Source organism: Mastigoproctus giganteus, chromosome 1 (genome assembly GCF_048544385.1).
Source record: "Mastigoproctus giganteus isolate SK-2022 chromosome 1, ASM4854438v1, whole genome shotgun sequence".
In the NCBI taxonomy this organism is placed as follows: Eukaryota; Metazoa; Arthropoda; class Arachnida; order Uropygi; family Thelyphonidae; genus Mastigoproctus; species Mastigoproctus giganteus.
In genome coordinates, this window is record NC_143575.1 from 255865602 (window position 1) to 255889332 (window position 23731).

General features: G+C 37.5%; 1 protein-coding gene across 1 annotated transcript in view; it reads right to left on the reverse strand.

The window, feature by feature from the left end:
- The window catches only part of LOC150091800 (guanine nucleotide exchange factor DBS-like), a 307604-nt gene that overhangs the window by 278367 nt on the left and 5506 nt on the right, over positions 1-23731 (reverse strand). The window contains exon 2 of the mRNA XM_090385772.1: positions 8287-8733. Within this exon, the coding sequence (XP_090241898.1) occupies positions 8287-8545 (259 nt within the window). The 5' untranslated portion in view covers positions 8546-8733. The remainder of the gene's footprint in view (positions 1-8286; positions 8734-23731) is intronic.

Here is a 23731-nt window from a genome sequence, read left to right on the forward strand (position 1 = left end):
TATCTCAACGACATATGGCAACACACATCGTGCGCATGAGAAATCATTCAAGCATTAACTCCATCCACTTCCTCTGTAATCCTTTATCTCTACCACCGGGATGTTTTGTTGTGGAGTGATATTTTAAGTTCGATTCCTTTGCAGAAATGCCCAATGCTCGCTCTTAAAGAGTGGACATTTGTGAACAATCCACACCCGACTGAAAAACTTAAATACATGCCATTACCGAGTTAACTGCCAATATGCTTCACCGCGTCGCTGAAACACGTATAGTCCGGTTGAGGCATGTTTAGCACAGAATGGAGAGAAGTTCTAACGTCTCTTATAAAGCATTGTGATTTGTACGTGGATCAAATTATATGTTGTTCCCGCAAGTGTAACAGGAGTTACGCGCAACTGTAAGAACTTCGAGAGCATTTAATCAAAGTAGTACAAAGCACATTAAGAAGATTCATCTTTCGATTATAATAGAGAAAAAATAAATAAATAAATAAAAGGAGAAAAAAATTTGAATATGGCCTAATGCAGGTTTCATTTCATTAAACGTTACAGCTACAAAATATCTGAGAATTCATATTTTATAGTATAAAGACAAACAGAAAAAAAGAAAAGATAGCGTTAATGTTTATGAATAACCCCAATCGCTTTTTATCTGAAGAAGACTTTAAAATCATATAGGGCAGACATAAAAATATAACGAGATACTAAAACAATAAAATGTTGAAGACCATCCTAAAAGATGGATTAAAAGAAAAAGAAAAAACCCGGATACAAGACATGAAAAGCTGTACAATGTTTCAAGTGTACAGATCTAAAATTTTATGGTTTCCATACCTCGTTATATTTTTATTTCTGTCCTAGGTGACTTGCTATCACCTGATACTTTTATAACTGGGGTAATTTCCGGCTTTACCAACCACTTTAAAACAGGAATCATTAACATCGTTTTTTCACCAACCCAAATCAATTGAGTACTCAATGTCCCTGATTACGATCTTACCTTCTGGCAGAATACTGTACTCATCGTAACATTAAATACATTAAAAATAAATACAATTTAAAACAAGCGTTTAAGGAATTACTCATAGAAACTACTAGGCTTTTCGTACCATCTAAGAAATACTTTTCGAGGTATAGGCCTAAAGGCAGATGAACTGATGAAACTCAATGGCAGAGAAGAAAAATGCATGGGATGCATATAGATTATCAGGCGACACAGACGCCTATGGTAGATATAAATTAGTCTGTAATCAAGTCACAAAGCAGGTTAGGCAAGCAAACGCAGATTACGAGAAATCTTTGGCAAAGGATGCAAAGAGAAACAGCAAAGACTTCTTTACTATTCTATTTCTATAAAAACTAGAAGGAATGGGATGAATCGGGTCGGTCCACTCAATATCTATGGTTCGACTATTGATGATCCTGCTCAGATAGCTGAGAAACTGAACGAGTATTTTGAATCTACATTCACACATGAGGAATTCTGTACAGAAGGGGATTTCAGAAGTAACTGGGAGCTAAATGAATTTGTAATAACTGAGAGGAAACAGAAATTGTTGAAGGTAAACATAAAGAAAGGCACGGGGAGTGATAGGATCTATCCAGTTCTATTAAAGCAGGCAGCGAAGAAAGTAAGCAAACTCATTGCCATAATTATGAGAGAATCCTTGGATTCGTGGGAGGTTTCCGTGAACTAGAGATGTACGAATGTATCCCCAATTCACAAAGGGGGATCAAAAACATGATGAGTAATTACAGATCCGTTAGTTTGACTTCTGTTCCAAGGAAAATAATGGAGTCACTGGTTAAAGATGCGTTGCAGGATCATCTAGACAAGACTGTAGTCATACTTCAGACACAGCATGGGTTTATTAGGTGGAAATCTTGTCTGACCAATTTTACTGGTTACTACGATGTGGTCACAAAGGAACTGGGCGCACAAAATAATTCTGATATCATATAATTGGATTTCAGGAAAGCTTTTGATACTGCTGCACATGGCAAACTACTGTAAAAATTGGAGTAGTATAGCATTAAGAGCAAGTTACTGATGTGGATAAAGGGATGGTTGAGTGGGAGAAGACAGAGTGGAAATCAATGGACCTGCTCTTCGCTGATTAATGTTATTGGTGGAGTCCCCCAGGGTTCGGCCCATTGTTGCTTTCTATATTTATCACTGATATTGATGGATTTATACCAGGCTTAATGTCGAAGTTTGCAGATGGTTGGCAGGGTTTTAATGACAGTACGCTACTGCAACAGGATCTAGAAAAGTTGGGCAAATGGGCTGAGAAGTGATAACTGAAGTTTAACATTGACAAATGTAAATACCAACTGTGCGGTACTACACTCAGGGAAGTGGAGAATGAAAAAGACCTGAGGGTAATTGTGCAGTTAGATATAAAGTTCTCTGAGCAGTACAGACAAGCTGCCAGGGCAGCTCATCGGGGTCTTGTCAATGGCACATACAGGAACTTTGCGAGCAGGGATAAGGAGGTGATTGTCCCTTTGTATAAGGCAATGTTCAGGCCACACCTTGAGTACTGCGTACAGGTCTGAGGGGCTCATTTCAGGAAGAATGTGGAGCTGCTAGAAAGAGTACAGAGAAGGGAAACAAGCTTGGTGAGTTGGACAAAGTGGGTGTTCTTACCAAGAAAGGCTTCAGTTCTGCAAATTGTAGCATCTGGAGACTAGGCACTTGCAAGGTGATCTGAGTGAGGTGTTTAAGGCTTTGAATGGATTGAGCAAGCTGAATGCTGATTGCATCCTTCCTGTTGCTCAGACCACACACACACCATTCAAATTAAAGGACGGTTTCAGAATAGATGTGCTGATGTTTGCTTTTAGCCAACGGGTAGTTGATTGCTGGAACAAACTTCCATGTGTTGTCGTGGAAGTTGATAGTTTAAATAAATTCAAGAAAGAACTACACAAACTATTGGAGGGAATAAATAGGTGAAATGGGAGGTGTCGGGTTTTTTTTTTTTTTTTTCCTAGTCCTTGTGTGGAGGATTACTACTGGCTTTCATCTTGTCTTATAAGGAGATTTTTTTTTTTTTATTATTTACGTAAAACTTCGATGTTTTAGATCTAAAGAAAATAAAATGACTATTTCTGGAAGTAGCAACACATCTCCCCGGCTATTACAGGCCGGCCCAAACAACAATAACATTAACAGAGTTTAAAATTAATAACGACACAACAACAACCACATGCCAACTATCACGTACCGTTAAAATATTCAACACTCAGCATATGCTGTGGTGGTCTAAACTACGAAAGAAACAGAAATGTTTGTGACATATCCTGAACAAAAAAATAAACGCTAGGATATCAAAATGCTTTGACTTGGATGCTATTGAATATCGCTAGTTTCTCTCGTGTTCAACTTTAGGAGGAAGCTGAGGCAGAAAAGATAATAGCAAAGATTAATCACAGCGCAGAGCTGTAGATTCCATTTTAACCAAACTACTGTTGCACGGAGAGACTCGTTGGCAAACTACATCTCCGTCCTCCCCATCATCAAGAGCGGGGAAGGTTCGACTTTTACAGCACAGCGGTAGAAGTCGTGTTATCGGCTGGTCGTCAACTCCACCTGCTGCTTTTAGTTGGTTCGTTCGATAGAATTTGCGGGGAACGCAAGGACAGTTTGCTTGGAGGACCTTCAATTAACAGCCAACACCGAAGCGAAGGTTGTTATAACTATGAAACATCACGCTGCGCTAAAAGCTCTTTCCACATTACGAAATCGAATGCACATTTAAAAGCCAAGAAGATTAAGGCTTAAACTTTTTCCCACAGTCAACTTAAACGCGTGTACTACTCCACTAGACTATTCGCATTTTACTTTCGAGTGTTCTATCATGTTTCTGGAATTGTTTTAATATTACGTACCAACGGTAAATATATGATTACCAGAATTCAGAATGTTCATTGTACATCGGTTCCGAGTGGCCACTTTATTACGTACAGCTATCCTTTACATGAATTGGAGTTCTCCTTCATTTTTGGCTGATGCTGCATAAGCTCATACACATGCTTTCTTGCAATCACATGCCGCCACCACCACCACTACTACTACTATTACGTATTTCTTAACAGGTTGGCAGATACATAGGGATGCTATGCATGAGCAGTTCAGTTAGAGAATAGACAAGACGAAAGAGGATTTGAATGCTTATGGTAATTGGCTACAGACGCCGCGGTATGAGTAGCTTGGAAACAATGGGATTTTTAAGTACGAATGTTTCAGATGTACCGTGATTGGTCCAAATAACAGCTAGCTGCAGGCGATCATGTGGTTGGAAACATCTCGTTGATGCGAGAAGCCAACAAGATTTGTGCAGAATATGCGAAAGGCAGTAAAATAACAATCCAGTACAATAGTGGTAACCAAAGAGGCATTACAGAACACACAAATTGCGGTATCTTTTCACGGACGGGGTATTGCAGCCGGTGACCGAACTCTGGATTCCACTCCTGTCAGCAAAAAAAAAAAAAAAAAAAAACAATTGCAGTTGGGCTCAGGAACATCATTACTGGATGGTGGAGAATTGTAAAAACGTTGCCTGGTCTGACAAATCTCGGTTCCTGCTATGTTTCGCTGATGGAAAGAACAGAATATGACGTAAACAACATTAGTTCATGTAGCCATCCTGCCAGATGTCAACAGTGTGCAGTGAAATGGCTTGGGAATGTTTTCTTTGTGCACATTGGGCCAAATGATACCACAGGTTATCTGGAAATTGCCTTCGACCATCCATTCATGGCTGCACTCTATCCGTTTGCGAATGGTTTCTTCCAACAGGATAATGCTCCATGTCAAGGCCAGAAATGTACAGGACTGATTCCAGGAACATGAGAGTGAATTCAGCCTATTGCGGTGTCCTCCAAGTCACCAGATCTCAATCCGATTGAGCACCTGTGGGATGAGGTGGAATGAGCTCTTCTGAGTAGGGATCGGCAACCATTCAATCTGCAACAACTGTTTTCCGCAGCTGTTGCAGACCGAAGTTGGAGGACACCGCAATAGGCTGAATATGTCCATACTGACATAATACGGACCAGCATCCCCATGGCATACTTTCAACTCCTCACTGAGCCTATGCCATCGATGAATTCAAGCTGTTCTAAGGACCAAAACGAAACTTACTCACTATTAAATAGGCGGTGTACTTAAAGTATTCACTCAGTATATAAAAATAATTAATTACAATAGCTTTTATTTTTTCAATGCATCTGAATTTTTTATTATTTTTTTTTTTAATGAAGAGCCGACTCAAGGCACCTGACAACCCAACGGTTGCCCAGGCACCATGATCTAAAGGACACAATGTGTTCGAAAAAAAAAAAAAAAAAAAACTATATACAGTACTGTATATCTTATTTGCTTTAAGAGCTTCATTTAATGTCTCTCCAAAAGAATTTTTTTTAATTTTGACGCTAATCGCTACCTCGATTTCAATTGAAATACTAATTCTGACAAAAAATGGAGATCTCTTGAAACTGGTATGTTTTTCATAAAACATTCCAGGTATATAATTTTTTTTAACATCTGAGAAACTAATGTTAAATTTTGGACTGCCTCTAAAATTCGATTTTTATTTTATATTTATTGGTGTTTTTCTTTTTCTCTCTCTTCTTCTTTAATGACGAGTTCGGTGAACCTTTCTGTCTTCCTCTTTTCCACTCTCCGAGAAAAGTGTAATTTATAACCGTAATCTCCAAAAAGTGACATTTTTTATCGCCAAAAGATTAAGAGAAATGGCTTCTTTTCTCATAACGTAGAACCACATTTTGAACTTATTCCAAAAAGGAACTTAAAATAAGCCATGTAGCTAAGGAACTCATTAAAAGCATTTACACTCGTTTAACACTGCACAATATTTTCTGAAAATAGAAAGTAATTTTCTTTTTTGCAATTCTTGGAAACAAAGGGATATCGAAACAAACCGATGAAAATACTGAAATAAAAGGATTAATAAACAAATTAAAAAAAGAAAAAATGGAAAGCCAAAACGTGTCTTCGACTAGACACGTGCGCTGTCGGCTGCGCCGATTTTGTTTTTCGTGGGTAGAGGGAAGACGTCTGCTCTGGATTTAGGCCGCAAGATCTCCAATAACACCAACAGCAGCACACTTCGGATTATCGATCAAATGCTAAGGAAGTTCGTGGAATAGAAAGGAGTTGAAATTATTCTCCTTGCTCTTTCTCTTTTTTTGTGTGTGACTAGGTACAGAGAGAGAGATGTAAAAATCGTAACCCACCGAGAGAAGGAAAAAAAAAAAAAAAAAAAAGGCTATCTGAACTTCAGGAAGTTCCTGCATGGATTATGCCACAAAGTTAAAAATATTTGTCGAGTGCATAATTTTAAAATTATTTTATAGGAATTCGCATGTGATCGGGTTTCGAATAGACAAATGCCTACACCCCCTACTCTGTAAAACACAATTTTCGTACGTAATGTGAAGTTTAAAAATAAAATCATCAAGTTTCATTTTTACATTTCCTAAATGAAATATTATTCCAAAATTGCATTAGTAATATATTATTGCCATCCATTCCGCCAATAAATTAATTCTTTTTATTAAAGAATTATCTTTTATATTTTAAAATTACTGTATTTCTAGTTTAGGTTTCTAAATCAATTTTCATCCAATGGAACTAACTGAAATGCGACTTGGTAGAAATAGCGACTTTTGTCCCTCTACCGGTTGCAACAAAAAATATGGATTTTATTAATAAAATTTAATACAATTCCATTTACAAAAATAATAGTTTAATTGCTTCAAATTTTTTTTCTCTAAATATCTTTAAATTAATTAATATATTTCTAAATATTATTTAACTTATTTAAAAAGTCTCAAAATAACGGAGTGGGAAATTGGAATAATCTGAGTATATTTCATAATACGAAGGTACTATTTGAACGTAAGGTAATGTAAATCAATAACGTAAATTTAAAAATAATTTAAATTCCTGAAACTACACTCGATGTACGTTCGCTGTGAGAGGGTACATATATTTATTTCTTCTGCTTTCAGAAGATATATACACCAAGATCAAGATCGTTGGTCTTCTCGGCCGATACAAAATTAAGATTAAATGTACTGTACGATGAAACCCGAAGTGTCACTACTTCAGACAGAATCTGTCTGAAATGCTGTCTACTAATGGAAAAGGTCTAATAGTGTGGAAAACGTGAGGTGTCTCTCTCTACGGTTACAGTTAACTATTTACAGTACCAATAAAAATCCATTCCTAGTTGGTCGACATTTGGGACCATTAACAAGCGAGAGAGAGAGAGAAAGAGAACAGATTTATGGTGGTTCACATACACGCACGCGCGACATCTTTTTCCTGGAAGACTTCCAACAGCGTAACTATGATAGGTGGAAAGTCAGAGTGGCCTAAAATATATCATCAGGAATATTGGTAAGAAAACACTACCAAGGCTAAGCCGAAATGATTGATAGAGTGGTCACCGAATACAAAAAGAGCTGGGAAGACGCCAACTGCAACACCATTATGCAAGATTCTCCTTGCAAAATATAAAAAAAAAATAAATAAATAAAAAAGAAAAGAAAGCAATTTTCAAATTTTGAAACTAGGAAAAGCAGGATTTCCTTCCTCTCAGGATGGGTATCCTTCAATGACAGCAATCCTGCGAATATGGAGATCAATGTCTCTTAATAGTTGTGGTAAGTAGAGCTTGATAAACACTTAGGTCGACAGTGGTATATGACAGGTTGGAAACAAACACAGATGTTGTGATTATCCTGAAACAGTAATGTTTATCGGAGATCCAACAAAGCATCCGATGTTCAATGTGCAGAAATGCAAAATGAACACCAACAATGTTGTTGGATACACGTAGTGGTCGTGTACTCATCAGAGCCAAATATCCTTGACAATGCATGGTTTTTCTCAAAGACGCAGAAATATGCCTGAATACGCCAAAGTATGCCCGTATAGATCCCATCTGTCTCGTTATTCGTTTTATTCTGACTGGCAATGAATGTACCAGGACCTTAATATCAATTGGAGATTTGGGAAAGGAATATCTTCTTATTTGCGCCCAGGTGTTTAAGTCATGGCACAGATTTCATATGCATTAAACAAATATTTTCGCCTTCAGACTTAAAATGCATGCAAAAATATTTACTGTACTGTACATATTTAGTTCTAAATCGGACTTGTCTACCAGTCTTAAACTGCAGTTTTATATTCGACGTTTTTTTTTTTTTTTAATTATCAACAGTTTGTTCAAAAATATCAATCCTTACCATTGTCGTCACTAAGATCACATTCGTCGCAAGAGGTGGACTCGAAGATGCTGGAGCCATAAGGTGACTGTCTGGAGTATCGGGTTCCGTGTTCGCCCCCATCTTCGGATGGTGTTAAATGGCTGAGAGTTTCCCTCAAACTAGAGCTGTAAGATTCGATGTTCAGATGGTTGATGAAAACAGAACCATTCCTCTTAAAATTCTCCACGAACGATTCGATCTGACTTTCAATCTGGCTGTGTGATGAAGTCAAAGGCATTTTCACGCTATGCTTCCATCCAGCTAACGAATCCTGTATATCTGTTAGTTGTCAAAAGTGATTATTAATGCAGCAGCTATACCTCATGTCCCTAGGATGTTGACGGCAATACTGGGATGATAGTTAATTCTTGACATGGCAGATTCTGTTGGTCCCAGACGGAGGGTTAATATAATACCTGGCTAGTCCTAGAAATTAAAAAAAAACAATAATTAGAATATGAAAATAGCCATCTAGTTAAAAACAAAATATGCAATTAAAAATAATAATTAACAGACAGCACTCACGAAGAGTTGCACGCGTATATACACTGAGTGATCACTGAATTATGACCACCTACCTAATATTGTGTTGGGCCACCGTTCGCACGAATAACAGCTGATATTCACCTAGGCTCAACTACATTCGACTCGAGTAAATGTCTGAAGGCATTGACACCTGGATGTCTCAAGACGTCTGTAGGAATCTGCAGTCATGCTGCCTGCAAGGCTTTCCACAGTGTCGGAATAGATGATAGTTGCGTGTCCATACGCTTCACTTCCCAATCCAAAACATACCACAGGTATTCAATTGGACTAAGGTCAGGCGAATTTGGAGACAAATCAGGATGGGTGAATCTTCACTGTGTTCTTGAATCACTCATGCGTAGATTGGGCCCGATGACTGCGCATTATCGTCTTAGAATGATCCGGGGAAAATGCAACATGGCAGGGTGCACATGGTCTCCTAAGAACTGCTGGGTATGTATGTGTGGACATGTTTTTGTAAAGGGCGGCATCTAGAAATTCTGTTAAACTCCGCCTCGTATCTCTGTGAAGAACAGTATCACTAGAAATGGCCAGATATGTGTGTGAATATCTGGTTTGTGTGAATTGTGTGTATGTTCTGTTGTTGTGTCTGGCCGCTTGGCTACCCAGAAGCATCAATCACCTGGAGAGATGATTCTGGGTACTCATCCACACCACGGGAAGGTGGGCCAGTCCCAGTAACGCAGGTACTGTCTCAAAAGAGACTCTGACCCACCTGGTGTTGCCAGCAGGTGGGCCAATATCCTCTGGGGGCCCATTCCAGACGGACAAACAAAATAGAGAAAAAAAAAAAACAAACAAACAAACCCACCCGTGGTGCAGGTTATTGGAAAAAAATAAAAAATAATAATAATAAATAAATAATTTAATTAAAAAAAATAAATAAACAAAAATAAGTCTGCAGTGGCTGACTCCAAACAGGTTTTTGATTGCGAGTATACCTGAAACTCGTTGTTTTTTCAAAGAATCATTTCAACTCTTTCAGAATTGAAAGTGCAATCCATCGGTAGGTAGCGAACATTCCATTAGAAGTTTTAAGGCAGCTGTAGAGAACACAATACCCAGCATGGAGATTTGTTCGTCAAAGATTGAATATATTTTTATCTCTGTATTATTCTTCTAAATCAGTAAATTTCGAATGAATTTTTATTGTTTACACTTATTAAATTTAATATTTATTAAACACACACACACACAAAAAAAAAAAAGTTTTTCAATACGATGTATAGTTTTTCCAAGTTATTAATTTTTACAAGTGGGGAAGGACTTTCAAAAATTGATAATAATTAATAAAATTATTTCATTATTTTATATATTAATTTTTATATATATGTTTTTTTATTAATTATTAATAAGAAAATTCGTAAAATAAAATTAATATAACTACCCTATACTTGTTAAAATTTAATTAAACATTTCAGTAAGAGTAACTTGCATTCCTCTCTAAATCTGTGGGTGCAAAGCAAACTCCGACTTTGCATTCGGATTCGATTCAGTATATAGAGACCAATTCATGGGTCCGAAATCAAAATCGTAAAATTTGTTATCCAATGATATTTATTTTATTATTATTTTTTATGTGAAAGCGTCTTCAGAAGCACCTACTAAATTTTTCGGACTGAAGTAAAACCGATTGGTAACGAAATTGCAAGATGGAACTGACGCAAATGACATCACTTCCTAAATTACGCTAACTGAGTCACTAACGTTCATTCGGTACAGTAAATAGCGGGCGTGAGCATATAACGTTACGTCGTTCATAACTTCTGTTCTATATGTTCGATTTTAAAATTTTGAACGGTTTTGATTTTCGTTAAAGATGTAGTAGTAGAGGCAATGATGCAAAAAAGCAAGTTTATGTAGCGTCAGCAAAAAAAAAAAAAAAAAAAAAACTGTCATATCATACATCCATTCCCTCTAAACGTATGTCCAGTTCCTCAAATTTTTTAAGCTATCAACTTCCACAACGACAGATGGAAGTTTTTTTCCAGCAATCAACTACCCGATAGCTAAATGAAAATTTCCGCACATCTATTCTACAACTGTCTTTCCTCAGTTTGCTTTTATGCTCCCTCAGGTTCATAATCTGAGCAAGAGGAAGAATCCTATCAAAAATGAGTCTGCTCAACACATTCAAGGCCTTATACACCTCAATCAGATACCTCGCAGGTGCCTAGTCTCCAGACGCTGCAATTTGCAGAATTTAAGCCTTTCTTGGTAAGAGGCCCCCCCCCTTCGTTCAGCTCACCAATTTTGTTGCCCTTCTCTGTACTCGCTCAAGCAACTCTACATCCTTCCTAAAATGAGGCCTCCAGACCTATATGCAATACTCAAGGCATGACCTGACCATTGCCTTATACAAAGGGATTATCATCTCCTTTTCCCTACTAGCAAAATTCCTGTATTTCATTGACAATACCTCATTGACCTGCTCTTGATTTTTTTTTTTTTTTTTTTTTTTTTTGATTTGGTAGTTGTTGGCGCATCGGCTTCTGTGGCCATATTGCACCTCCCAAGGTTTTTGCAGTACTTTGATCCAAGCCCGAGGCGGGAATCGAACCCGCGACCTTTGGGTTGCCGGGCAGGTATTTTACCCACTCGGCTAGCCCGGTCGGCTGACCTGCTCTTGGTAGCCTGTCTGTACTACTCAGAAAACTTAATATCTGACTGCACAATTACTCCCATGTCTTTTTCATTATCTACCACCGTAAGTGTACCACACAGTTGGTACGTTTCTCTGGGGTTACTTCTACCCATATACAGCACTTTGTATTTGTCAATGCCACTTCTCAGCCCATCTGCCCAACTTTTCTAGATCCTGTTGCAGTAGCACACTGTCATTACTATCATTAACAACCCTGCCAAACGTTTTCGCATAAAATAAAACATCTTTCGTGCGTAAAGAATATACACGAGGTTTTTTTCGCCCTCAAATCTGATGAAAAAAATGGATAAAATCTATCCGTATAAAAAAACGATGTATAAAAAAACTATTTACGAGGTGCTCTCCAGGTAACTAATTTTCATTCCACCTTAACAAAAGTCGGCGGATCCTGAGAAAATTCTTTGGGCAGCTGTATTATTAAAAATGTTCAACACGATTCGATTTTCACCACTGACAGCTAAATCAAAATTATTATTAAATTTACAAACTAAATAAAAAAAGAGCCAGCGAATTTAAATTCGTCACAAGGAATGTAACGGACGATATGCTCAACAGGTGGATATGAAAAGCGCCGTTCGTGAGAAGTTCCGCACGTGTCGACAATGGAACGTAATTAAGGGATGAATTTTTAGAATTTTGCAACCTGCTTTATCACCCTGACGTTCAGAATAACGGTTTTATTAATTTCGTGCCTGGACGGCATCTTTCCGAAATAATGGACTTCCAGATGTACACCCGGCAGTTGTGATGAAAGGAAAATTACGCAAAAAGTTCGTTTTTTTTCGATTGCAAACATCGTCTGATATCGATTTCAATGATTTGACTTTTGTCCAGGACACGCACACAATAACTGTAATTCCCACTTATGCCGATGGCGCTACAGTCGCAGGGCTCAGTTAACAATTCGATTTATTCATTTACTTTGCTGCGCGGCAAGCTGTTAGCTAGAACAGTCAATATAGTTTATTAGTAGCACTGCGAACTCTCATATCTGGTTGCCTGTTTTCCTTTAGCACTTCAAACTCAGTTTAAGCTGGTGAAATATTGCTAGACTCAAAACAGAAAGTGGATCTTCGATGTTATTGCTTTATTTTATTTATTTTTATCTTTATTTTTGTGCAAGATATGAGTAATATTCCGCTTTTCTTGAAGAGATTCTTAAAACTAAATTTTTGGTTTTATTTTTTAATAATTTCTAAATAGATCGTAGTGGTCAAAATGCTAGGAAAAATAACAAAAAATATTTAATAACTAATTGCATTTAATTAATCTTAAAATGTAATTAATTAATTTAATTTAAGATTAAACTTAAACTAAATTCGATTGGTCAAAAGGGCTGGCTCTCTTTGTCGGGAAGACATGTGAAAACGAGACTGAAATTTTCGTGGACTAATATTATGAGTGGGGGTCCCTCGAGGTTCCATGTTAGACCCCCTCTACTGTTTTTAATATTATTAATGATATTGATGAGACTTATCAAGTTTAATAACTGAAATTGAGAGTACCACCTATTTTGAAGTAGTGTTTACACTGGAACTGAGACTAAATTTATAAAATACACTAAATGTGAAAAAGCTACGGCTACAATCAACTCAACTGGTCAGTCAGTCTTAACTTTTGCACTTTTAGTGCATATTGTAAATTTGTTTTACGTCCATGTAGTTAGACGTACGGCTAATTACATTTCGGTACTTCCAACTGGTGGTCTCATACTTAAAAGCAATAAACCTTTATAACCAGCTGTAATACTTTTCACCAACAGAACTAAAAACAGAAGGGAAAAACAATGTGTGTGTATATATATATATGTCCAAATTAGATAAGTTACAGTGTAATGTAAGTACCTCCATAGTTTGAAAATCGATGTAACCACTGGCCAACCGTACCTCCAGTATACATGAAACTGTCCCTTTTTGGACGGCTAGATTTATACTGATTTATAGACTTTACTATAACCTAATTTTAAATTAGATGAATTATCCATTATTATGGATATTTGGATTTGGCATACAGGCAGATGATAACAGAAACCGATGGCTCAGTCTAACATGGGTTGGTCATTTTGTAGGGGTTTAGTCCTCGAAAAAGTCTCTTGCAAAATGGGTTCCCATGTAAGGCTTATTATGTTAATTAACCTAATATTTTATATTTTTCATGTATTTTTTCATATATACTGGAGGTACGGTTGGCCAGTGGTTACATCGATTTTCAAACTATGGAGGTACTTACATTACACTGTAACTTATCTAATTTGGACATACCTAACGTCCGATGTAATGTTCTATCGTTTGATGGCATTAATCGGTTAGTTCTATATGTAACACTTAATAATTTTATATATTTTTACAATTTAACTCTGTAATATATGGATTCTATATATATATATATATATATATTTACATGGGGCATAATGGTCGGTCAGTCTATTATTTTGTTACTTTGTATTATTTCAGTAGTTCGTTTAGTCCCGTTTTGGTGATATTTCACGTCTCTCGGACCTGGTACCTTACTTGGGGGGTGCCGCTAAATTACTATATAATTGGCTTTATAAATATAAATTTACTATTAATTGGATTTAATTGAATTTCTAAATTATTTGGAGGCTTTCGGCTACAGTTTCTGTCTTGTTACCTTTACTTTCCCCTTCCCTGTTGTTTTAATTTTTATAATTTTCGTTCTGCAGTTTGCCATGCTATGGGCATATGTTTTAATTTTGTTTTTATTTTTATTATCGGTTATGTAATGGGCATAATGTGGAGGATGTGTATATTGCTGCCTCTAATGATAGCCTTATATTTATTTGGTTTTCTTATTTATTTCATTTTAATTTTTTAATGTCATTATTCACACACACACATCTGTGGTTACTGGCGCATAGCCACAGAAGCTGATGCGCCATTACATACCTCTTATTAATAACCAACTGGTGGATAGCTGTCAGTAGAACAGTTGCAAGATGACGTGACCGAACAGCACTAAACGTGTAAAGAATGATAATTACAAGACTACAGCAACAACATTAACAGCGGTGTCTTGAAGGAAAGTCAAAAGTCAGCCAAATGTTACACCTCAGGATGATCGCTATCTGGTCCTAACAGCAAGATATCATAGGGAGATGGCGGTCTTTTCTCTCAAGTTCTCAGCAACTAAAAAGGCGACAGTTTCAAAGCAAACAACACCTTTTCTAGAATCATGGAACAATGGGTCATGGATCTTTACAAATCGGTTGAGATTCAGTTTTAAAAGTGATTCTCAGTGCGTTCACATGTGAAGTGAACGTGGTACACCCTCCAACTTTCATGTCGTGGTGATGGTGTAATGGTCTGGTGAGTCATTATGATGAACGGCAAATTCATTTTCAATGACGATAATGTTCTTCTATCATGCGCCCAGTGGATTGATGTATTCCTTCGAAGTGAGGACACTTGGAAGGTTTGCACAGTCAGATCTTGGGAAATTAATCGATTCAGATTGTCTGTTATTGGCTACTGGAGGTATTATATTCCATGATTAAACTAGGTAATGGTTAGGCTAAGGACCTCCGTAGCCGAGTGGTCAGGAGCGGAAGTGCAGTGGCACACGCTCTTTGAGTACACCGGGGTTCAAGCCCCTGACTACTAAATACAGTCGATCTGCCAACCCGCACTGGACCAGGGTGGCAGATTATGGTCCATTTCCCTCAGCATGAATTGTTGAGGAGGCTTCCATCCTGCAGTGGGTTGATAATGGCTGCAATTTATTATTTTTCATTTTTAATGGTTAGGCTCAGGGGCGTATTCAGAGGGGAAATATGGGCCCCTTAGCCAAAAATTTTAAATTAAAGAGAAAGAACGCAGGAGACGTTCTAAAAAAAAAAAAAAAAAAAAAAAACCTCAAAAGCCTGGTCGCCATGCCCCCCTTACGATGATATCTGGATACGCCACTGGTTAGGCTACATCTTGAGTACTGCATACAAGTCTAAAAGCCTCATTTTAGGAAGGATATGGATCTATTGGAACGGGTGCAGAGAAAAGCAAACAAGATTTTTCATGGACACAAATGGCTCTTACCAGGAAAGACTTCGGTTCTGCAAATTGAAATCTGGAAATTAGGCACCTGCTTGAAGGATTTGATGTGTTTAATGCCTTAGAAGGATTGAATATATAAATGCAGATAGTACACTAACTCTTGTTCAGACAACACACACAAGGGGACATACATTTAAATTGAAGAATGGTTGTAGGACAGATGTAAGAAAATTTTCTTTCAGTCAGAGAGTGACTGATTTTTGAGGAGCAAACTTCCATTTGGTGTTGAGGGAGTAGGTAATGTTTTTTTTATTAACTGATGTTATATAACCTTGCATCACTTGCCACTGCTAATACTAACGCCTGAATTATGCAGGCCTGACTCCTCACTTTGAAATTGTCATAAGGGAAGAAAACAGCAGGCGGTTCATAGTCATTCACTTTGTTTCCCACTCCACACTAACACTATGGAAGAGAAGGCCTAGTGTGATGTTGATGTTGTTGTTGGAATGGGGGTTAACGACACAAGGCTACTGGGGCCAAATTGGCCTAGTGTGATCCTGAGCCACCTGTTAATGATCCTTGCAAATAGAGGCATATTTCTTTGCACTCCCACAAAAAAATTAATACAATTCCATCAAGTAAGAAATTTTCTTAGTGGGCAAATCTGTTAACTAGCAATAAAGTAAAAACTTATTTGAGACCTATGGGAACCAAGTTACAAACAAATGCAATGCAACTGAACACATATGTCACTCTATTAGTAAGTTGAGTAAAACTACAACGTGAAACACGTGAAGTGAGTATGTTAAATGACCACTCACGATTTCATTATCTGTAACAAGAGCGTTTTTGTTTTTTTTTAAGACTTTTGGCCCTAATAATTGAGGCGCGCTAAGCAACACTATTGGGAAATCTGTTACTGAGCATCATGGGCGTCATCCAATTAGTTCACACGGCATAAATAGTTTGCTTTTCGAAAGACAGTTTTCATGCCCGGTTTAATTACCATCAGGGACCAATCACACCGTGTTTTTCACTAAAATGATGTTGGCGAACGCTAATGTAGAAAAAGGAGTGGCAAATTTACTTTCAGGTTGATATTTTTAGCCTATCTGCCAAAAATGGAAAGAGATTTACCGTGTCTTGCCACTAAGATTGTAAGCACTACTTTTAATGCCTATGTTTATAGTCCGATCCAAACAAAACCTGTAATTCCCCTTGCTCTGATTACACCTAAATACAGTACTTCCACTAAATTTCAATGTCATGTCGGATAAAAATTCTCGGTGTTTGGTGTGAATCAGAACGTGACTTATGATGCCACGGCCCTCTTAACTTTAACATATGACCAAGGGCGCTAGTATGTCAATTTTTAGTAGGGAGCGAACACATGTAGGGTGACCAGATTTTCAAAGTGTGAATATGGGACACGTGGCTTAATGCCAGCATGTGACGTCACGTGTGCCGCCAATGAGAATTTTTTTCCCTTTTTATCATAGCTAGAATAATCCAATTTTTTAAGTAGTAACAAAGGGATTTTTTTTTTTTTTTTTTATATGAAAACCCAAAACACGAAACGTGTTAGCGCCTTAGTACCCTGCATTGGTTGAAGGTAGAAGATACTTGTTTTTTACATTAGACTTGAATTTCTGTATACAGTATTGTAATTTTCAAGAAATATGTATGAAGGGATATTATTACAGAAAACGGAAGATGAAGGAATAAATGAGGAAGAAGAAAAGTTCGTTCTGTGAGTTTGACGTTGGACAGAAAAAGGATGCTGACTGGTTGCGATACGTGTTCGGACTGGTTTGGAAGAGAGAGAGTGGTGGAAATCGCAGATACCAATTCAGAAGAACGATGGAGTACTCATGCAAGTACTGTATATATAGAAAAGGTATGCAGCAGAAACAGAATGTCTGTGACAGAAAGTGGAAAGACTTGTAAAAGTTACGTAATTTCCTGATTTCCCTCTTTTGAATGGGATCTAGAAGGTGGAAGATAATAATGAACAAGAAGAAAAGAATGGGAGAAAAAACTGAACTTTGGGAACACCAGCATTAGTGGAGAAGTTAGAAGACAGAGCTAACAAGATAAAGGTTATTTAAATTTATAGATATTTTAATTGCCTAACGTTCTAAGTTGCGCCAGTTGTCCACTTGAATGAATTAGGTACATCTACAGGAATAGAGGATGCATTTTCTCCTTAGATACTTGAGATATTTGTAATGGTTTCTCCCTTACACACATTTTGGCACAGGACAGTGTTCTGCTCAACCTGCAGAGTGAACGAAAAGCATGTAGTTTTATAAACTGAACATATTGTAGTTTATCTACAATATGTTCAGTTTAGAAAACCAGTATATTCCACACCAGTGTATATTGTAGTTTATCTACAATATACACTGGTGTGAAAAAAGTTAATGAACAAACAAAAAATATAAATTAAAAATCTTTTATTAGATTATTACAATTTGTGAGGCATTCCATCTGTTAACATAGCTGTAAAGAGAAACTAAACATAAAAATATCCCCATGGTTCAAATCACTATTCTCAAGAATTACAAATTAATGTGTTGTATAATGAAATAAAGCTTTTTATTCGTTTAATAATATAGCTGTCTATATAAAGTAATCAGGGCAGCTAAAATCAACCTGAATTCGCATCTACTTCCTTTACTGGAGATACTGTTTTGGCCATATGTTGAACTTAAACAGGGCTGTGGCCTCATCAGTCATGTCCCACGAGCATTGTAGTGTAAATAGGAAAATGGATAGTTTAATAAGTAGTTAATGAGGAAGAGCGGTGGTTATTCCCCAGAGGGATTGCTTTGCGCCTTTCTAAAGACATCACTGTCTATATTAAGGATAGGGATGTACAATGTGTGCACTTTAAATAAAGGAAACATCATCAAGGTTTGTTCTGCACAAATTTAACACGTCTTTGAATGAAGCGACCGTGGCTGCATAGTCAGGCATGCATGGGCTAACACAAGTACACTTTACAATTAACTTTATCGGTTATGAAGAACTTAATATAAAACACGAAATCAATTCAAGAAATTACTAGATTTGTCTTTTGACACTGAAACTAGGTCTTGCATCATTTTGGTTATTATGAACTTTTCACCGCTTTTTCGAAAGACAGTGAAAACTTCTGATTTTTGGTTGTTTTTAAATTACGCAAAAAAAAAAAAAAAAAAGGGGGCAATCTAGTCTTGGAACACGCACAGTTTGCAGCCATACCAACACTCCATGACCTGTATGTTGATGAGAATCCAAAGCAATTGAAACAACCTTAATTATTTTCATTCTAATCATCTTTCGATTAGAATTTGTTTGGTAGGCCATCATTCTGTATAAATACATTTATTTCCCATTTAAATTAAAATGAGAGGCAGTTCTACCCTAAATAAGACCTCTACACTCCATAAGCTTTTGTTGGATCGCTGTTTTAAACAAACACAGACAATAGAATAGAATGGAATAGAATAGAATAGAACAAAATAGAATCTTTAATTGCAGCATGACATACAAACAATTAGTCCCGTCAAATCGACCGGGCTAGCCGGGTGGGTAAAGTGCCTGCCTGACAACCCAAAGGCGCGGGTTCGATTCCCGGCTAGGACATCACGATGGTGCCGCACTATCCGGTTGGATCTCACGGCCACGATACATGAAGGAAGCAGGAAAAATCTGGTTCCTTCGTGTATTGCTCATACGATTAAAAAAAAAAAAAGTCCCGTCAAGGCATGGTGGTGGTGGTGCCAGGGGTTTACAATACATATTTACAAAAGAGATACACATGAGAAAAACATATGTTACATAAATCCAGATTATTGGAAGGCAACAAAGTACAGTTCTACATTTTCAGTTCGACGAGGATCCCCTTTCTGTATTTTTTGTTGTTGACCACTTCTTGGAGGTCCTGGTCGATCGCTTGCAGTGAGGGCAGCATTTGCTTTGGCAGGAATCTGCCGGTTAGTGCTAGCCGGTTTTGGTTTGCTAGCAGCTGTGCCGAAGGCCGGAGATAAGGGGAAGGAATACGCCAAGAGCATGATCCCAAAATTTCGGCTCTGTAATTTTACCAGTGGCCATCTTGATGGTGAACAGCAGCCTTCTTTCTCCGATGTAGGATTGGAGCCTGCGCAGTTGAAGGGCGCCTGCTAACTGTGTAGCTCTCAGAGCTACACAGTTAGCAGACGCATTATGATATGTCATAAGTCGTCATTATATCATATCAGTGTCAATAAACTGGGCATATTTTATGGTAGGCTTGATAATCAAAACCTAAGTTCTATGTTAAAACTTGGGTTTTTCACTCAAAAATTTAATTTTCGGTTAAAACGCGAGTTTAGGTATCATTAGAATCGACAAAATTCACAGACTGACTACAGAGTACACGCAGTTTACAGATATTACATACACACTCATGATCTTAGATACCGTGTCACTAATTCTAAACGAATAACAATTGGTCCAGAAGAGAATCAACTTTAGGTTTTTCCAAATGGTGTGGAAAGAGAGATCGTACCTAATTGTGTTCTGAACTCGAAGGCCATCATGAAAGATTCAAAATGCATCTAAAATCATTTTGTGGAACACTTTTAGTTATAAGAACTTTATTCACAGAAATTACTAGCGTGTTTACCCACCTTTGGCCGTTAATGACTGCTTCAATGCGTCTGGAAGGCTGCAAATTTCCGCTGGAAAGCTGGTGGTATTGCATTCTACTTCTTTAAATCATTGGTGAGCATCCCTACAAGTTCTGTTTCAATTCATTCCAAATATGTTCAACCAGGTTGATGTTAGGGCTCATGGATAGCCACTGCAATGTTCCGATATTAATTTCTTCAAACCTCGCGTTTGCAATCTTCGCTTTGTGATACAGAGCATTGTCTTGTTGGAAGGCGTGGAGACATTTACATAAAATTGCTAATATGCAAAACCCAGAATTATCCAGAGCATATCAATGTAGGTTGCAGCATTTATGGCTTCATGCCAGTGGACCCAGTACATAACAAGAGAAAAATCCGAAGATCCCATCTACTACACGAGTGTGTTGGAAGAACACGTAGAAAGTGGGATCTTGATCAGATGTAGGTCAAAAAATGTAGGTCTTGATCAAAAATTTAAAAAAAAAATCCCTTATCAGATAATAGCACCCATTTCAGAATTAGCCACTAAATAGAAAAATGACTCTAGTATAACAGTTTTCTTATCGATATTAGTAATATATGAACTATATATTAATTATATATTAATTATATAATCCATATATTAATTATATATTAATTATAATCCATTGCGTCCTTTATAATCTATATAATCCGTTTGATTATTAATTTTTAAAAGGATAAAGAAACATCATATGGTTTTAAATTTTTAGTTTGAGTCACTCTTGCAGGAAATGACGTTTGAAACGTCATTTCATGCAAGGGTAACTACAAATACTGTACATACTAACATAAACACGCTTTTCTCTAGTATTGTTTACAAGGCAGATTGTAAACAAATTTCCATGAAAGCTTATTGTAATATTCACTTAATTAATATAAATTTGGAAGAAAGTAAACTTCATTCATTACGAAAGTAGCGGAATTATTTAAATTAAATTAATTACAGATCAAGTATCAGTCGGACTATAATGAGCGCAACGAACAACATGAATTTAAATTTTTAGCTTTGAGTCACTTGCAGGAAATGACGTTTAAAAGTAATTTCCTGTAAGTGACTAATATAATACATCTTTCTCTAGCATTACGGTTTATGAGACAAATATATTTCGTGACAAATATTATTGCAATATTGTACATATACGGCCTATATGTGAACAACAAGCGGTAGATTGTGATTATGGACCGAAATAAACGCCTCTTAGGAAAGATTACTTTATTTTATTTTTCTCTTGAATAAAATAACCTCAAATGGATGCGAAACATCTCGAGCGAGAATACAAAACTTCAATTGATTTCTCTTGGTCTGCTGGATCACCCATTGAGTCTGCAAAAGGCCATACATAAAACGAGCCACGAAGTGCCTAGTTTGCACAAGAGAAATTGTTTTCCGTCAGCTAATGCCGGCCGAACTAACCCACGAGGCATTTGTAACCTCGGCCTCGTTTTTCACTGAATGTCTCTCGTGACAAAAATGGATGGGAAAAGAGGGAGTTCCCTCTTGAGAGAATGGTAAACAAACACAACGCGCTGCAGATTAAATGAGTGAAATATGGTCTATCATCCAACCACTGTTGTTATCAGTTGAGTACTAATAAATTTATATTAACATTTGCTAATGTTGTTCGGTTCTGCTTGGATTACACATACTGCTAAAATTAAAATAAAAAAATACTAGGGAAAAACAAGCAAGGTTTCCTTCGGACTAAAAATAAGCTTGCTTGTTTAGTAACATAAAATTTAAAACAACATAAAACTTCAGGGAGAGGGAGTGAACTGATCTTTTCTTTTTGGCGATAGGGGAAACGGAACAAAATTTTTTTTAACTAATATACATTAAAAGAAAATACAGCAAATAAAAAATAAATAAATACTTCAGCTTATTTGTATCCCATTTCGTGGATTACACCTCTCAATGAAGCGGGCTTCTTTGTAATTCAATGACGACTTTTGGAAGACAAGTTTAACACCTTAAATATAATGTTCATACACTACCTGGCCACTTTATTAGGGCCACGAGCTAATAGCGTGTTGGATCAGTGCTGGCGCGAATTAGTGCTCGTACTCAAAAGTTCACGGAGTCAGTAAGGTGTTGAAGAGTGGCACTAAGAATACTGGACCAGTTATGTAACAAAACTGCCCTCAATTCCTGGCCTGACGCTGGCTGTCTGTACTGCCAACACACATTTACAGTTCATTCCACAGATGCTTAATGAAATTGAAATCCATGGATTACATTGGTCAGGGTAGATGCTGGAAGTCTTCCACACATATTTGGTGTGGTGGTTGCATTGTCATATTGAAAATATCCCTGGTCATATGGATAAACATAGAACATTACCCGGCATACCAAATCCACAACGCTTTCATATATGCTCTGGCGTACCCACAAAGTGATGTTCCAGTGCTTCGTGTGGTTTTCTCCATATGCGTACTCTTCCATCCGCGCTGAAAAGCAAAAATCGGGATTCATCGAACCACATGACTTGTCCTCAGTCTTCCTGCGTCCAGTTTTTGCATTTCTGGCACCACAGCCGTATTTGCCGGTTGAGTCCGAGATCAGTGAATTCCATGAAGGTCTCCTACTCCCGTAGTGCATTCTTTGTAATGTTCGTCGTTTGGTGGAACAGCTAAGGGCACTTCACAATCCGCTCCAGACATCGAGCGCTTCGCCCATCACTTACATTTTCAGCCGCAGGCGTGTCTGTTACCCATAAAGGTAAACTGCAGCCATTATCAATCCACTGCAAGAAGGATTGCTCCTCAACAGTTCGTGTTGAGGGAAATGGTCCATAATCCGCCACGCTGGTCCAGTGCGGGTTGGCAAATCGACCGTACTTAGCGGTCAGGGGCTTGAACCGCGGTCTACTCAAAGAGCGTGTGCTGCTGCACTCCCACTCCTGACCACTCGGCTACGGAGACCTACTATGGTCCTATAACCATTATATCCAAAACAGAGACATGAGTATAATAATAAATATAAACTACAAGAATATTACCGTATTTGTGGTATCACGTGGATGCCAACACTTGTGTGCAACTCTGTACTTGTTCCCTAACTAGTCGGCTAGCCCTTGAGAATGTATAAAATTTCCATTGTTATTATACATTAAGAGGAGCTAAAAGTAATTCAGAATGAAAAAAGCCTATCGTTTACGATTCACTCAGACATTAAATTTTTCATGGAGTGTAAACACGGGGCTACAGAAGCACATGGTGTGCTGTCCATGATTTAATGACCTTTGCTAGTAGGGAGAAAGACGTCATTATCCCTCTACACACATGTGACAGACAGCATTTGGAATACTGTACTCAGGTGAGGAAGTCTTTTTTTCCCCCTCTAGGTGAGACGAGACCCAAGGATATAAATATAAAATCTCAGGGAAAACGGAAGGTTGGATCTCAAAGTTTACCTGCGAGCAGCGAGTTATCGAACACTGGAATAAGCTGCCTTCCAATGTGGCAGAGGCTGTTAGTCTTAATTTCATACCGGAATTAGGTAGGAATAGAATGAGTTTTTTTTTTTC